Source organism: Meles meles, chromosome 12 (assembly GCF_922984935.1).
Source record: "Meles meles chromosome 12, mMelMel3.1 paternal haplotype, whole genome shotgun sequence".
NCBI lineage: Eukaryota > Metazoa > Chordata > Mammalia > Carnivora > Mustelidae > Meles > Meles meles.
Genome location: NC_060077.1, coordinates 10597055 through 10614506, shown reverse-complemented (window position 1 = coordinate 10614506; position 17452 = coordinate 10597055). Strand labels below are relative to the sequence as shown.

Sequence of the window (17452 nt, the reverse complement as noted above, 5' to 3'; positions counted from 1 at the left end):
AAAAAACTTCTCTCATATTCTTTCTTTTACTTAAAGAATTCTCTGCAACAACAAACCTCAAGCTGGAACTGCATAAACCTTCAGGATCGAGGGCTGACACTGCGCCGCAACTACTCCTGGCCTGCAAACACAGAACCGCCTGCAAACTTCCTGGAGGCAACACTCATTCCTCCTGCCTACTTCTAGAAAGAAGTTCATGTGTACAGCTGGGCTGGTTTGGAAGAAGTAAAGGCAGCATGACCTGAGTCTGCTAATACTCAAAAAAGCAGTAGCTGGTGTTCCTGAGAGTGGCCTTTCTCAGAAAAACAACCCTCTGGCTACAGATGCCCACTCAGCCAGAAGCAGCACCCTATTCACCCAGCACAACCTCAGGTGGGTATTTTAAGCCCTCAGTCCTCATTTCCAGAAGGTCAAGGGGATGATATACAATTAAAGCCCCAGGAACAAGTCCATTCCAAAGAAGATCTGACAGAAGACTGACAGGGGAAGACTACCTGGCGAGCTCAGAGTTCCTCTCTCGGCAAATGGAAGTCTGCGCAGTTTTCTTTTTGTCACCTGTGGACAGTCCGCTCACAGTCTCTGGGTTGATGGACTCTACGGGTGGCCCGACACTGACGATGAGGCCTGACTGGGCCCATTTGGTTGCTTTCCGAAGAGCAGCTGCGGCCTCTTCTGTAATCACCTCACAGCAGCCACCCTGGAGGGAGGTTTGAGAACTCACATACTCCGCTTCCTCACTTTTTAAAGGCTGCTTCTCCGTTACCAAAGTAATCCAGGCTCATTTCTCAAAAACTCACATGTTACTACTACCTGGTTCTTTTTATGGTCGTATATGGTATATGTATGCATAAAATTCAAATTTTTAAGTTTAAAAATTTAAGGTATAATTGACATATAACTATTTCTTTAATCATTTCTCTAGTTATGGTATACAGATTCTATTTTGTGTTTTATAAATAAAATCATGAAGAGTATGGTTGTCTCTGGACACTTGAGAATGAATGCCTGTTTACTCTGACCTTGATAATAATGGGTATTATCAGTTTTCTTTTTCTGACAGGTGAAAAATGACATATTACTATTTTTATCCCTTTATTGTGTGATTTTTAAATATGGGTATATTTTTATATTTTTTAAGGAGCTACATCATTAGTTCTTTTTCTCTATTATTCTTTGAACCTTTCACATATTACCATTTTTAAAGTATTATTTAATTTTTTATTTTTTATTTTTTTTAAAGGTTTTATTTATTTATTTGACAGAGAGAGATCACAAGTAGGCAGAGAGGCAGGCAGAGAGAGAGGGGGAAGCAGGCTCCCTGCGGAGCAGAGAGCCCGATGTGGGGCTCGATCCCCGGACCCTGATATCATGACCTGAGCCGGAGGCAGAGGCTTAACCTACTGAGCCACCCAGGTGCCCTATTTTTTATTTTTAAAGAGAGAGAGTGCACACGTGCGTGGGGTGGGGAGGCGCAGAAAGAGAAGGAGAGACAGAATCTTAATCATGTTTGCATCTGGCGCAGAACCCGACACAGGGCTTGATCTCACAACCCTAAAGGAGGACCTGAGCCCAAATCAAGGGTCAGATGCTAAACTGGCTGAGCCACTCAAGTGCCCCTCACTTTTAAGGTATTATTAGGCTGCAGAACTTTCTTAATAGAGCTAAGAGAAAACTTCTAGGTCAAAACCAAGAATTCTCTTTTACGTTTTAGTGTTAATGACAAACTGATTCTGACTAGTTCCCTTGAAAATGGCTTCAGTTAAGCCACTTCTCACCCTGCCTTCTGTGGGAACTTTTTTTTTCTTTTTAAATGTCTCTGCAAACCTAAACATCCCTCAATCATGGGTCTTGTCAGAGCAGATGTCTCCATATTACGGTTACCTTGGTCATGTCTCGATCCATTTTCACTACTTTCTCCATGTTGGCACCAGTACCAAGTCTGAAGGGCCGTCCTTCTGAGCTACTACAAGGGAAAGAAGAGAGAGGTGATGATCTTACAGGCAAGGTCAAGGTGGGGCTGCAGGCTGTGAGGCAACCTACTACTGGCCAGGCCAGCATTATATGCTACCAGAGGATTTTAAAAATCCATAGTAGACTCAATTTTTCAAAAAGGAAATTATTTATTATTGCTTAATTATAGCACTTTTAGGGATCAAAACATTAGCTGTTTTTATAGTTGTAATGATAATTTAAAACCTACATGAAACTGACATACAAACTAAAAAGCTGAACAAAATCTGAGCCTATGACACAGGGAAGGCGGGGCACCTGGGAGACACTCAGTAAGTGATCTAAATCCCAAAGTGAGGGGACTTTAACAACGGCATGGATTGGATGCTTTGGTGTGAATGACTGGATCTTTCTAATAATTCAGCTTCCTCCTCCTCTTAAACCTGGCCCTCCAAAAACTCCTTCGCCAAATTTGCACTGTTTAAGTTCCGCAATGCCCAAGAATGCTTCTTGGTGATTTCTGCATCTTGCACTCACCTGCCTAACTCCACTTAGTTTATGCTAGTAGCCCATTAGTGCTTTCCGTTGCCATGATGGCAGGCCAGGGACCAATTAGGAGGATGACACCATCATCACATCATTTATTTGAAGAAAGAAGTCATCCTGAGACATACACATGTATCCTCAATTCCCTCATGTTCTGTGAAAGGACTTCCCGTCGTCCTTGCTCCCACTAACAGGGCCCCGGGGGTCTGTAATCTTTGGACAGTAAGTTTATTTGGACAGTAAGTATATTACTTCCTTATTGAGCAATCATACCGTTCATACTTCAATGAATTAAAGCTTTAAAAAAAGTTTCTCATATTTCTCCACCTCACAGTCAATGGTATCCTTAAATTTACCAATGGCTGAAGGATGCCAATGACTAAAACCAGGCTGCATTACATTATTCCTTCTCGAACCCCAAATCACACTGTAGACTCTCCATTGAGCACAAACAATACATTCTCAACAGGGCTTTTGCTCCCTGTTGGGTCTGAAGAAACAGTACCGAGTTGTGGATAAGAGCTTGGGCTCTGTGGTCAGAGGCCTGCGTCTGTGGTTCAGCTCTGCCTCAGTTTCTCCACTGTAACAACAGGGATGACAGTGATTACCTCTTAGGGTTGTCAAGAGGGCTGAGACAGTTGATGCATGTAAGGGGCTTACTGAGCACAGTGCCTGGGACACGGTCAGTGCCTGATGGCATGTGGCCATTACAATCGTCAGTCACCTTAGTAGCGGCTGGAGAACCTCATGAGATGACTGGTCTTCCCGCTTGTGGATAAAGATAGACAGCTTGCCATCCACGGCTTCACTCTCTTCTCCAGGATCTTTATCCCCTTTTAAGGAATTCTTGGGGCTGGTTTTTGTCAATGTAGTGTCCGGTTCAGAAGCAGTTGGAGAAAGAACTGTCTGACATCCTTCAAAAGCAAACAGAGTAATTGCAGTGTTATTTGCGCTGCTGCCCCGCACAGGGAAAACTCTGGTTCTGGAGTCTCTCTTCCTCCCTCTCCCATCTCCCTCTCTTTCATCGAAGGAGGCATAGCAGCAGCAGCTACTGACAATGGAACGCTCAATCTGGCCGTCCGCAGCAAGTGGGCCCCTCAGTGCCTTTCTCCCACCAGCTGCTCACCTGGGACCACGTAATCTGCCAGCTTTGCTAAGAGCAACGAGGCGATCTTGGATGCTGGGTCGCTGGGATCCTCTTGCTCACTGTTCAGGGAGGGAACAGAGTAGCTCCATGGTGGGAGCTCCACATTTCCACAGTCTTCTACACTCATCAGTGGGAGTGCTGCCCGGCACAGCTGAAGAATGATAAGGACCAGCTTTGGAGATGGGCGTTGGTCAAGCAGCAGGGAGAGGAGTTTGGACACACAAGCTGGCTGGCTCAGGATGGCTTTACCTATGTGACTCCTGAAAAAGAAGGAAGAAAAGGTACACAAAGCTGGGTATATTGGTCTATAGAAATTCCAGAGTTCCCTACATGGAGATGAACTGGTTCCTAAGGAAGACACAGATTTGGCACTATGTGCTTATGAAGAACTAAGGTTTTTCGTAAATATCTAATGAAAGCTCCGAACTGACCAATCAATAGTACTTAAAAAGAAAGATTTTTGAAAATTTTCTGATCCCTGATGAAATTTACTAAACTGTGATGCTATAATTCAACACAGTGCATGGAGTACTACAACTTCATGACCCAAATTAGGAGGACTTTCCATTTAGTCCTTATTCCGTTTTAAGCAGTGCTTCAAGACCAGAGAGCTCCCACTGCGTTGCACAGGCTCCAATGGTCTGGCTTCTGCCACGTCTGACCCCGTGGCATCTCACTGAGAAGAAAACATTCAGCAGAAACCAAAGAACAAGTAGCTGTATGTGGACAAGCAGATGTGGGCCTCATGGATCACACGGGATGGTGTCAAACCTCCACAGATGGTCTTCTTTTTTAAGACACAGCCTGAGAACAAGAGTCAACTACATGTCCTGACTGATTCTCTTGCTATAATGAGGGTAAGGATTTTGGGTTTCTTGATGCAACTGCCTCGACTTGAAAGGCTAGCAGCTGTGACCAGCAAAGTAGTAAAGCAAATGGTATTGTTTTATAACGTAGAGATTCACCTAAATGACCCTCGCAGTTTGGAACTACTATTTTCCAGTGATTTTATTCTCCGCTGTTCATTTTTTTTTTTTTAAAGATTTTATTTATTTATTCGGCAGAGAGAGATCACAAGTTGGCAGAGAGGCAGGCAGAGAGAGAGAGGGAAGCAGGCTCCCTGCTGAGCAGAGAGCCCGATACGGGACTCGATCCCAGGACCCTGAGATCATGACCTGAGCCGAAGGCAGCGGCTTAACCCACTGAGCCACCCAGGCGCCCTCTCCGCTGTTCTTGAAGCAGAAGCATGTCAAAATGGCCTTGGAATTTAGAGGTTTCGAAAGACAATCACCAGCCAAAGGAAACCCAATCATTTGAGAGGAAAGCCACCTCTTCCCACAGCTGTGGCTGGGCCTTCTGTACCTTGAGAGATCATTGAGAAGACTGAGGACATCCTGGAGGGCGTCGTTCCCAGCAGCCTGGTTGCCACAGCACTCAGTTGCTCGAGCAAGGTGGTTGGTGAGAAGGCTGGACACCTGGCGGGCCAGACCTGAGTGTACCGCCTCCGTGGAGCCACCTTCAGAGTTGAAAGAGAGAGAGAGGGAGAAAGAGAGAAAGAAAGAAAGGGAGAACCCAAGGAAGCCATGGTGAGCCTGCAGGTGTGGTGAGTCCTCCCTCTCAGCCTCCCTACATTAAGCTCTCCTCCTGCCTGATTTTTCTTTAACCTGCTCAGTATTCCATTAGCCACCTAATTAGTGTCTCATTAGATCACTTCTGCACATAAAAAAGGTTAACGATCCAGTGTTGGGGAAAGACTTTTTTTTTTTTTTTTAAGATTGTATTTATTTATTTGACAGAGAGAGAGAGCGAGAGAGGGAACACAAGCAGGGGGAGTGGGAGAGGGAGAAGCAGGTTTCCCGCTGAGCAGGGAGCCTGATGTGGGGCTGAATCCCAGGACCCCCAGATCACGACCTGAGCTGAAGGCAGCTGCTTAACGACATGCACCCCAAAAGACATTATTCTCAATGAAAACTGAAAACAATTCAAACAAAACAAGGAACATACGTCGATTAACATGGAAGAATCACCCTTTTTTTTTTTTTTTAACTGTGATGAAGACATCTTGATTTTTAACTCTTACCCCCTCTCTCCTCAAACACAATTAAAGACCTTTCAGGATCTTTCCATTTTCACTGTAGTTCCAGAGGTTTTCCAAGCAGCTCTTGTAAAAAGCCACACAAATTAGTTGTCATTTCCTGAGCTTCCCACGCTCTCTTGGATCCCTGTGCCCACACACAGTTTTTCTGCATGGAAACATTCTTTAACCTATAAGAATAACTCACATGTCACCTTCTTGGGAAGCTCTGCCTGATCTCTAGCACCGCTGGTCTGAAGGAACCTCTGTGCTGGCCCAGCACTTCGCATGCACCTCAGTTATGGCACTGACCACACCACAATCATTTGCTCATTGGTCTATCTCCCCCCGCACCCTATTTCTTACAAGGAAGAGCAATGGCTTGCTCATCTTATGCCTCTCAAGACAACAAAACATACAGCGAATGAACAGATCAGTAACCAAGCTATACACATAGGCCTGGGGTGTCATGGAGACATCATCCTTCAACTTTACTTGGAAGGATGTATTAACTGGATTGTGGTAATCATTTCACAATGTAAATACATACATACATACATACATACATACATACAAATATATAATCACATTGTACACCTTTTTTAAAAAATCACATTCTACAATCTAAAATATATACGACTTGTATTTGTCAGTCATCTGTCAATAAAGCTAGGGGTGGGGGTGGGGAATGATAGCACCCTAGAAGAGTAGAGTCGGCCAGGAAATTGAGAAATTTCTTCCATGTTCTTTTTGTCAACACTGTTGTCAGTCTCCAAATAAATATTTCTATGAACTGGCTTAGTTGTCTGTATTTTTACTATCCCAGCTTACATGAGACCTCAGAACTTACTTATCTCATAACTGGAAGTTTGACCCTTTGACCAACATCTCCCCACATCTCCTCCTCCTAAAACTCCTGGCAACTGCTATTCTACTCTTGGTTTCTAGAAGTTTGGCTTTTTCAGATTCCACATATAAGGGAAATCACTCAGTAGCTGTCTCTTTGTTTCTGGCTTATTTCACTGAGCACCACGCGCTCTGGGTTAGGATAATCATTTAATGTCATAGCATAGCCATAAATTTTCAGAGATGCATGCTGATGAAGAGGCTGTCACGAAATCATTAATTAAACCATCTGGTTATGTAATTTAATATAGCCTTTCTTTCCCCCAGCCAGCACAAATAATTAAATAAACGTGTCAACAGAAGAAGTCAATGAATTCTAGAATGGAAGCCTGCTTCTTACCTTCTTCTTTTTCCCATTCAACACAGCGGTTGGCGAGCACCTGGAAAGCTGCCCAGGCCATGGTGGCCACCTTTTGCTTCTTGGTTTGTTTCTCACTGGAGCTGGACTCCGTCTGACTGCTTAGGCTACACAGTCGGTCCATGAGCTGAACGAGGCCACTGCGTACCAGGCACTTCTCTTCACTCCTAGCCAGGCGGAAAGTTCCACACAGTAAATGTCACCGACCAGCCCTTGGGTTTAAGATTCAGGTTATCAAAGGGGCATAAAATGAGTCAGTGTAGTTCTTTGTCTATTACTTAGGATGTTATCATGCATAACTGAACACAGAAATGTTTCTTTACAATGAGGATTTCCTTCATAAATAAAGAACTTCAAGTTTTGGTTTGTTCATATAGAGTAGCTAAGTAAAAATTGATGGAATCAACTCAAGATTCCCATTTGTAATACAAAAAACTTATGAATTTTATTATTAGTCCACTGAGAAAATAAATGCATTTGTAAAGTTTTTGCCAAATATGTTAAGAAATTTTCTAGGGATCTTTTACTTTCCTTCAAACCTCTCCATTTTGACAATGTGATACAGTCCCTATTGGCCAATTCTGATCATGTAGGAAAAATTCAACAGTATGGAATTTACGCAGTAACTTTAGGTGTCTGTCAGGAGGTAAGCTCATTTAATCACAGTGATAGTGTCACTGGACAGTCAAAGCCAAAAAAACTCCCAATTTTTAAAAATTAAAAAAAAATTTTTAACTATATATATATATATTTAAATATTTTATTTATTTATTTGACAGACAGAGATCACAAGTAGGCAGAGCAGCAGGCAGAGAGAGAGGGAATCAGGCTCTCACTGAGCAGAGAGCCGGTTGCGGGACTTGAGCCACCCAGGTGCCCCCACCCAATTTTTTAATTTAAAAATATTTTTATTTAAGCAAACGCACTGCAGTGTAACTTACCCACATTATGAAGCACTGCCTTCCTTACCTGGTATAAGGTATGGTACACAAGAGTCCGATGCTATTTGCACACGCGATAGGGTAACGAGCACACAGAGACACGACAGAGGTCATGGTCTCCCCGAAGGCTTCCTGGACCTGCTCTACCATCCCACCACAGGTTAGTTCTTCAATTCTATGAAACAGAACCAAAGCGAAGGTTACTTGAACCATGGTAAGAAGAGTGACAGTGAACATAAGAGCAGAGTGTTCTTCTGAGAAACCCAAGAGTGTCTAGAGGAAACGAGAACTGAAGGGATCTTGGAGATCACCAGTATTTCCCAGACTGCAGGACCACAGAAGACTACCGGACAGCGTATCTAAAGTTGCCTTGAAGACAATGCCCACACTCTAGAAAAGTCTGGGGAATTCAAGGCTAAGTCAAGTCAAGCAGGGCTCTCTACCAGGACAACTTGGAGCCTTACAAGGTTAAAGTCCACAATATCTCTAAGGGCAAGCGAACGGTACTCCACACGACCTGAATACATTTAATAAAGAAACCATCTGAAACACATCTATAATATCCTATGCAGCACTGAGTTCTATAACGCAATTGTACTAATGACAAAATCAAGGCCAAGTAGATTAACTAAGTGTCCTTCTCAGGTCCACACTGTGATTATTAGCAGAGTAGGAGAATCCAACTGATAGAAGACTTTCCCAATGTAAACACATGACCTGGGGTAGATTCTACAGCAATTAATATTAGTTTAAAACTGGAACTATCCGGATTTACCTACAAGGATATGCTACAGAATACTGTTTATAATAGTAAAAATAAGTAAATAAAATCGACAGTTGAAAAATCAGGATTGAATTGGAGTAAAGGTTCAGGAACAGGATGCAGTGCTATGCAAACTACTAAAAACACTACAGGTGCTGTCTATGGTTTGAATAAAGGCAGAACAGATACACTAGAATGTTAACTGGTTTTATCTTAAGGTGCTGGATTTACAGCACCTTTTTTATTCTTGATTTTTATTTTGTACTTTGGGATTTTCTGCATTTTTTTAAATGTCTGACATCACATTACTAACTGAGGGGGAAAGGAAAAATGCTGCCAGCGTTGTGGAGAAATATTCTGGAAGTGAGCTGTGGTGGCCAGTGTTATTCACTGTGCCTCCTGGGCACCCCTCTGGTTGGGTGAGCATGTGAAGGGGACTGACAGCTTTCGAGATGGCGGTCCCTTCCTCTAACCCAGGCTCTCCGGGATTACCATGACTGGGGCACACCTGTGCTGGACATGAGCAAGAACTGAAGTCCTGTTTTGTAAACCAGAGGTTTTGGAGAGTTTTGTTTCCAAACAGTAACCCAGCCTCTCCTGACTGATACAGAAATTTCTCAAGATATTCACGTTACGGGCGCCTGGGTGGCTCAGTGGGTTAAGCCGCTGCCTTCGGCTCGGGTCATGATCTCAGGGTCCTGGGATAGAGTCCCGCATCGGGCTCTCTGCTCGGCAGGGAGCCTGCTTCCCTCTCTCTCTCTCTGCCTGCCTCTCTGCCTAGTTGTGATTTCTCTCTGTCAAATAAATAAATAAAATCTTTAAAAAAAAAAAAAAGATATTCACGTTACTCTTAGTTAACACATTTTCCATCAGTCACTGCTCTCTGCTCGCTGGCCAGAACTTCTCAAAGAGCTGTCAGGAGACACAAGTAGCTCTAGACAATTCTAGTCCAGGACCTGCAGACATGCCCTTTCTATTTCTACCTGAAGATCTTGGAAGCCCAGTAGGGAATAGTATAGAAAAACTCCTCACCAGTAAGTTATAAAACCTTCTTCAAAGTTCCTATCTACAATTAGGTTTTTAGAAATTGATCCAGCAAAAATAAGCACAAAAGTACACAAAAATATAAGTATAAGGATGTTGACTATACATCAGTAAAACAAAAAAATGTTTCATGTGTCCATGAGGAGCCATGTGTCCACCAGGAGGGGAGGAGTTAAGGAAGACACAGCTATCCACACCTGGAAGTCCATGAGGTTCTTCAAAACTATAAACCAGAACTACATGCATTGACATGAAAAAACAGATATATCCAAGATACACTGAACAAAACAGTTCCCATGGCAGTGTTATATTACAGTATAATGTAATCTGAATCAGGAAGAAATATCACACATATACACACTTTTGTGTACAAAGAGAATGACACAGCCATTTGTGAGTGTGCAGCTGATACAAGCAGCTCTTAGTGAACAGGGTGGGATCCAGGAGAGGAAGAGGAGTAAAGAGACTTCTGCTTTCTGCTACATATGCTGATGTTGTTACAAAATTGTGGAACACTTAAAAAAAATAAAAATATAATATTTTAGGGGAAAACACTAGTAAATACCACCATCTATGCTTTGGCTTTAAGAGTCATCTTTGGAATGAAGGCCTTTCACCCACCCTGGTCAGGATGGTATGAACAAGAGAAATGACTGACCTGGGTCCTCCCTGCAGGACCATAGTCACTGGACCCACAAGGTGGGTCACGCCCCCCACACGCACAGCGGCCGTCAGCAATTCCCGCATGTGCACTAGCGCCTGCTTGCGAGTGTTTCCCCGCCGCCACCTCGTCTGTGCGGCCAAAAGAAAGCTGCTGCTGGACACCTGAAAGGCATGAGAAGGAAATCCACTTGACTCTTGGGGACTGTCACAGTCCCCCTCCCCCCCCCCAAGCCCCATGCTGCTAGGTGCTATTCCTCTGTAGTCGGCAAAACGCGACCTACGGCTTGGTCAGGGTTGGTGCCGATGAAAGCAAACAGCTGCCCCAGCAGGACGCTGTAGGTGGGCTTGTCCCTGCTGTCCTCAATGGCCAGTGACTGCAGGAGGGTAAAGGAGCTGCTGCGGTGGCTGGTCACGTGGCGCCGCCTACAGGAAAACCAAACAGAGCAAGATCACAAAACAAGACACTCAACTTGGGGGAGTGAGCTCTGATGAAGGTGTTCAGCGGCATGTGGGGATCCAACCTTGGCCATTCGCCATTTACCTCTGATTTGCTCTGGTAAATTCCAAATCTTCATTACCAATCATTTCCAGGTCAGAAGGAGCCGACATGCTGCGAAGAAAAACAGGCTGCCGCACAGCGTGAGAAATCACCTTTGTTTCTGATGCTGATTTACAAGCTGGAACAGAAAGGAATAAAAACGTTGGGATACCCACTGTCTGATTTGTAAGGACAGCAACAACAGCTATGCTACTAGACTAAGAGTATCTTCGCTTTCTAGGAGAGTTCATCCACCAAACCAGCTAACACAGCACGCTGATGATTTTTAGGCCCATTTTTAAAAACCTAGATATTAGGGTCAAAAATTATTGCAGTTTGAAAAACTGTAATATTTTATTATATTTGGTTGGAAAAAAAGGCTGCAAGATTCATTTGATTTCATCAACTCTCAACCTTCACCCTCGTATAAGCATTCTCAAAAGCCAGAGAGGACAGAGAAAGTCATTTCTAGAATCGAAAATTTCTTAATTCAAATAAATCCGAATCCATTTTTCTTTTCCAGAGACAGCCTTTCCTCCCCCCTTGAATCCTAGATTTATTTAGCTGACTTATTGACATTTGGTGGCACCTTGGCTTCGATCAAGTTGGTGTGAGTAAATATCACGCTTGAGCCAGAATCTGACTGGGCCTTCCTTAGCACTACCCAGGGAAATGGTTGTATTATAAAAGAACACTTTGGTGGAAGATGACAAAACTATATACAAAGATCATCCAAGGAAAAAAAAGTAGAGAAGAGGTTATCTTGACTCTTAAGAATGGTTAAGGCAGGTGGGGCGCCTGGGTGGCTCAGTGGGTTGAGTATCTGCCTTTGGCTTGGGTCATGATCTCGGGGTCCTGGGATCGAGCCCCGCATTGGGCTCTCTGCTCAGCAGGGAGCCTGCTTCCCTTCCTCTCTCTCTGCCTCTACTCTCTGCCTACTTGTGATCTCTCTGTCAAGTAAATAAATTTTTTAAAACCTTAAAAAAAAAAAGAATGATTAGGCAGTTTCTGTCTAAAAACATCATTTTTGAAGATGTTATTGCTCAGCAAACTATTGGTTCATGATCTCTGATGGCAAGAGCCTCTTGGAAAGCATCATCAGCCTCACTGAGTGGTTAAGTCTTTACATGGAACCTTTAATTAACCAAGGCCTCGTGACCAGGGACACAGTCAGCAGACCATCTCGGTATGTGCATACTGTAGGCTCGGCACACTCCCCCCGATGTTCTCAGCGAATGTTCTCAGTCACTACGGTCAGAAACCTGAATCACCCTAGACTTCTCTCCTGTGTGAGGGGGGCCCCGTGCACTCAGCTGGGATGAAAACAGGTTCATCTGCTTGGCAGTGCCCATCAGGCTATGGGGTTTGATAACACGGAGTCTCATGTTTACTCATCCTGCTCTCTCAAGATAAGAATTAACAACTGTCATTATGGGCTATGCTTGGTGCTGGGGATCCAGCTTCAGAAAGAAGGCTCATTGATTTCTTTGAGAAATGTCCTTTCAGGCTAACAATTAAAATGTGACCAGGAAAATAGTGAAAATTCATGTCAGAAGGTTGCACATAATTACTAAATGTGCAACACAAACTCAGTTTTAAGAGGAAAATATGATGCATTACAAAATTCACAATGTTGACTATCTAATTAGACGTGCTACTAGGAAAATGACAAGCCATAAACTAAAAGTAAGGGGCACTAGATTATAAAAACAGATGTCACTGGGCTCCCAAGCAAAACTGAATGAGGCAGGTGGGGAGGTAGCCCTGACGCTCAACTGACTTACAAAATACCACCTGAAGGCGCCAGGGTGGCTCAGTGGGTTAAGCCTCTGCCTTCGGCTCAGGTCATGATCTTGGGGTCCTGGGATCGAGGCCTACATCAGGCTCTCTGCTTAGCAGAGAGCCTGCTTCCTCTCTCTCTGTCTGCCAACTTGTGACCTCTCTCTCTGTCAAATAAATAAATAAAATCTTAAAAAAAAAAATACCACCTGAACTCAATGCAAAGTCTGTTTTTGGCTTTGAGTATGAGATCTCAAAATCTATGAGAGAAATCTATGAGACAGAGTAGCGCAGAGCACCTGCACGGCGCTGGCTTTGTACCTGGTGTTTCCGCAGGGGTCCCCGAGATGCTTCTTGTGAGGCCGGACTGGGCCGCGATGGTGACATGCAACAGGAGCTCGGCTCGGTTCATTAAACTCTTCACTAACGTCTTCGTTTTAGCCAGTGGGTGTGAGGGTTTCTGAATGAGAGAATTCACTTCTTGTAGGAACTTCTCCCTATAAAGAAAGGCTGATGTGCATTCAGTTGTTCTCATGTTCACCAAAACCAGCGTTCTTTAATGACAAAGGATACAACAAATAGAGGGAAACGAAGCAAAAGAAACCTGATAAGTATCACTCCCCTTCCCCTTTCCCTAGCCAAGAGAGCAGTATTATAAATGCACCAATTTTAGTTCCTTTGGCCCAGTTTTGGATGCCTGTATGCTAACTTTTGAAGGCCAAAATCAAAACTTCCAAGTTCACAAATGAGTTTCAACTCAAATATTTAGTGAATGCATACGATTTTTAAAAATCTTCACATCTTGTCTTAAGCATCAAGGCAGTAAATCAGCTTTACAGAGTTATTAACATCACTAACCTCAGTGACAGAACCATGTTTTCAAGATCATTTCCATCAAAGGAGACTTCTTTCATTGAACACAAAAGTTCTAGTTCTTTCATTTTGTTCTAAAGAAGGAAAAATCAAGAAAAGATGGTAGGCAGGATCTGCAAAAACTGAGTTTTACTGTTCATGTCAAAAGGAACAGAGAATTTCAGGGGGAAAAAGCAATATACCACCTCTGGTCCACATTTCTATGCCAGAGCACATCTGTAAGTTATTCTTTGATATTTTAATGATTACAAATGGCATCGAGTACTTTCTGGGGACTTCTTCAGTGCTTATAAGTGCTCTTCATTTCCTAAAGCTTGCAAGCAAAATTTGTTGATGGTAGAACTATCAATGAGTTAAAAACAATTAAGAATTTATATTTGTACTATTGATATGTTGATCTAATCAATTTTATTTAACCTTTGTAAAGAATGGGTACATTTTGACATGGGAAACATTTTTAACAGGTAACACTATTTGGTTTCCTTCCCTCCCCCCACACAAGCCTTTGCACTGTAAATACCAGTGATAAATCACACAGCTTGCTCACCTCATTGAAATGGTAATCATAGAAGAAAGGCATGTTGTTCTCCAGCTTCCCTTGCATGGCATCATCAACCTCGCTTTGCCATTTCTGCTCCAATTCTGCAACACTCTGATAGATATATTAAAAAAAATAAAACAATGTGAGAAGAGATGTAAAATAAAAACAAGTACACTCTGCAAATTTGGAAATTTTAGTCCTAACTTTTTAAAACTTCAGGTCACATTTTTTAAAATAATACTCTTTTTTTTAAAGATTTTTATTTATTTATTTGAGAGAGAGACAGCGAGAGAGGGAACACAAGCAGGGGGAGTGGGAGAGGGAGAAGCAGGCTTCCTGCAGAGCAGGGAGCCTGATGCGGGGCTCGATCCCAGGACACTGGGATCATGACCTGAGATGAAGGCAGACGCTTACTGACTGGGCCACCCAAGTGCCCTTTCAGGTCATTTTTTTAAACTTCATTAAATTTCTAGGAAAGAAATTTAATGTGAGAGATTAATGTGTGAGAGAAGTCTAAACACACTACTGGCCTTCACTTACCTGCAGCTGTCTCTCCATGGCATTGAGCTTCTTGAAGGTCTCTCCCATAATTTTACACAGTAAGTCGTATTCCTCAGCATGTTCTTCTTGATACTGGAAATTTATTAGGGACTGCAGTGCATCAACCAAGTTCAAGTGCTTAATAACACAGGATACCACCATTTCCTCCATCACATCTGGCTGAATCACTTCTCTGTGATTACAACAGAAACTAGTCAGATAGATGCCAGGCTCTCAAATTACTAATCCTGTATTCAGTAGGCTCAAGAGTGTAGGCTTTGATGTAAATATATTAAATATTCACAACTTCTTTATTACAATAAAGAAGCATGAATATTATGATGGCTTTCAGATCAAGTTGGCAATAATTTAATGTTTAACTGACAAAACTGACATCAGCTGATAAAGTGAAAACCAAACTTAAAGAGACTCCATTTTCTTTAATTTTATATTTTGAGCTAGAGTCATATTAAAGCACGAAGAGGTCTAAGACTAACAAAAGATCTTTGGAACCATTTATGTGCCAATTAATTTTACACAATATCATGTCTTGTGGTATTTCGTACACATGGATATTGGGCTGAAAAGGAATTGCGTTTCTGCATTTTTCACTTTAAATTTCAACTATCCTTAAATTTTTTTCTCTCTGAAATGGCCAATCATGCTTCAGAAGACAAGGCAGAGGCTACCAAACAGACTTTAAACAAGAATACCATGAAGACATTTGTAAGTGCAAGACCTCACTCCAGATTAAAGACCCCTCACCATCTCTCTCTGGACTAAGGAAACCAAAAGTTGAGGACTACAAGTAGACAGTCAAACTACCTGAGAAAAATCAAGAACTTGTCAAACTTTAGCATGCCTCAGAATCCTATGGAAAACTTGTCAAAACCTTAATTGCCGGGTCCCATCCTCAGAGGTTCTGATCCCACAGGTGTGAGATGGGGCCTAAGAGCTAACAAGGGCCCACGTGGTGCTATTGTTGCTGACTGGGGACCCATACCTTGAGACCCAATGGCCTGGAATGCCACCTGGGGTGGCGTGTGGAGGGGGGTGTACTATGGTTAGTGTTCATTAAGTAAATATAAAATTAACGGTTCGTTAGAAGGAGAAGAAATTTACCCCTTTCCATTGTTTAAACCTTTTTTTTCCAATGGGAAAAATAACACACTATTTAGAAACATACTTTATACTTGGTCTGAATTGAGGTCTAGCACGCCCAGAAATTTCCCTGAGCTTTATCATGATTCCTGGAGGAAGCCTGATCCGGGGCAGGTCAAAGTAGTTTCCAACAGGAGGCACGAGGACGTCAGAGGGGTAGGTGAATTCTCTGTCTTCCTCGATGGTCAGTGGCAGTGGGGACGGACTTGGAGTAAGGGCAGGAGAGATCACGCCATTGGCCTCCACCTGCCACTGGCACCTGAACAGACAGAGAAGAGGCTCCTTCATTTCCTCTTCCACCTGGAAAGCTACTTAAAGCTTGCAGATACATCAAACATATGAAGGATCACATCACGTGTTAAGCATTCATCAAACATTCTCCAGAGGCTAAAGGAACATGAGCATTATACGAAATCACATCTTTGGGAAACTACCTCCTCCCCAATATTTTATTATGAAAAATTTTAAATATACAGAAAAGTTGAAAGCATCCCATGGGTAATGTCCACATACCCACCTCCTAGTTTCTAGAATAAACATTTTGATAGGTTTGCTTTATCACTCATCTACTCAACCTTCTGGGGATCCTCTAGTTTAATTATACAATATGTGGGTTGGAGAAAAGCTTATGCATTCAAGGCTGTAATTTCAAATTTAGTCAAGTAAGGGCCAGAAGGAACTTTGGTATAATTTTCACCTTCTTTCTTAACGACAATGACACCCATGGGATTGTCAGGCAGTCTGAACAATGAGCTGGGAAATGTACTAGAAGTGGTTTTCCACACAAAGTCCTTTTTCCTTTGTGAGCAAAACTAGCCCTATCTGAGCCTTTTACCTTTGTAAAAGTTTGGACCGCAATAGCTCCTGACAGGCTTCTTCTTCTTTGGTAATTTCTGGTCCATTGTACAGGATTCTCAACATGGAACAAGCTAACACAGACAGACCTAAAGCCAGGTCTACCAGAAAGGGCAAGCCTCCCGACACATCCTCCGACGACTCCTACAACGCAGACAGGGGCAAACCACATGGGTCAGTGTACACAGCGGAGCTCCCGCGCCTGGGCTGCACCACGCTGTGACGTCCCTGACCACAGGGGCTCACAGAGCAGCAGCGCCTGTCACTGCTATGGGACACAGGGACCGTCCCCAACACCATGAGAAGAAAGATGGTGACAGGGAGCAATGACCAAAGAGTGAAGTCTCAACACAATTCTGGAGAGAGAAGAGCTGGTAAGACTCCATATAAGAGACACCACAAATCTCATGCAAGATTCTTTGGCTGGATTCCTCTCTGCCGTGCCTATCCGGGTGTAAGTCATGGTTTTGTGCTGTCACCTCCGTCCTGTGCTCGAACCAAGATGCTGTCAATCCCTTATACTGAATTCATGCAACAAACTTCTGAGCGTATCATTCTAGGTGCTTGAGATACAGCAGAGAAAAAGATTCCTGCCCTCATGGAGCTTTCATTCTAGCAGATGGTTCCACTCTAGAGTGTGTTAGGCTGGCTAAACTCGAGCAATCTCCAAATCTAGAATAGGTTTTACAAATCAGGCAACTCAAGGGATTAGATGAACTACCACTTGTGCCGCCCCCCACCCATGGGCAAGGAATTTACATAGATTGCTGGGG

General features: G+C 43.1%; 1 protein-coding gene across 7 annotated transcripts in view; it reads right to left on the bottom strand.

The window, feature by feature from the left end:
* Nucleotides 1-17452, bottom strand: part of HECTD4 (HECT domain E3 ubiquitin protein ligase 4) — a 181631-nt gene that overhangs the window by 56032 nt on the left and 108147 nt on the right. For 4 of the 7 annotated variants that reach the window (XM_046025933.1, XM_046025934.1, XM_046025936.1 and 1 more), the window contains exons 24-40: nucleotides 16660-16823; nucleotides 15850-16083; nucleotides 14664-14856; nucleotides 14130-14234; nucleotides 13568-13656; nucleotides 13031-13206; nucleotides 10934-11069; nucleotides 10674-10815; nucleotides 10388-10554; nucleotides 7951-8097; nucleotides 6964-7148; nucleotides 5006-5159; nucleotides 3623-3903; nucleotides 3221-3410; nucleotides 3002-3076; nucleotides 1882-1963; nucleotides 495-697 (exon numbers count right to left, since the gene is read on the bottom strand). In XM_046025933.1, coding sequence (XP_045881889.1) covers nucleotides 495-697; nucleotides 1882-1963; nucleotides 3002-3076; nucleotides 3221-3410; nucleotides 3623-3903; nucleotides 5006-5159; nucleotides 6964-7148; nucleotides 7951-8097; nucleotides 10388-10554; nucleotides 10674-10815; nucleotides 10934-11069; nucleotides 13031-13206; nucleotides 13568-13656; nucleotides 14130-14234; nucleotides 14664-14856; nucleotides 15850-16083; nucleotides 16660-16823 — 2723 coding nt within the window. The remainder of the gene's footprint in view (nucleotides 1-494; nucleotides 698-1881; nucleotides 1964-3001; nucleotides 3077-3220; nucleotides 3411-3622; nucleotides 3904-5005; nucleotides 5160-6963; nucleotides 7149-7950; nucleotides 8098-10387; nucleotides 10555-10673; nucleotides 10816-10933; nucleotides 11070-13030; nucleotides 13207-13567; nucleotides 13657-14129; nucleotides 14235-14663; nucleotides 14857-15849; nucleotides 16084-16659; nucleotides 16824-17452) is intronic. The other 3 variants (XM_046025937.1, XM_046025938.1, XM_046025939.1) reach the window with 1 other exon arrangement.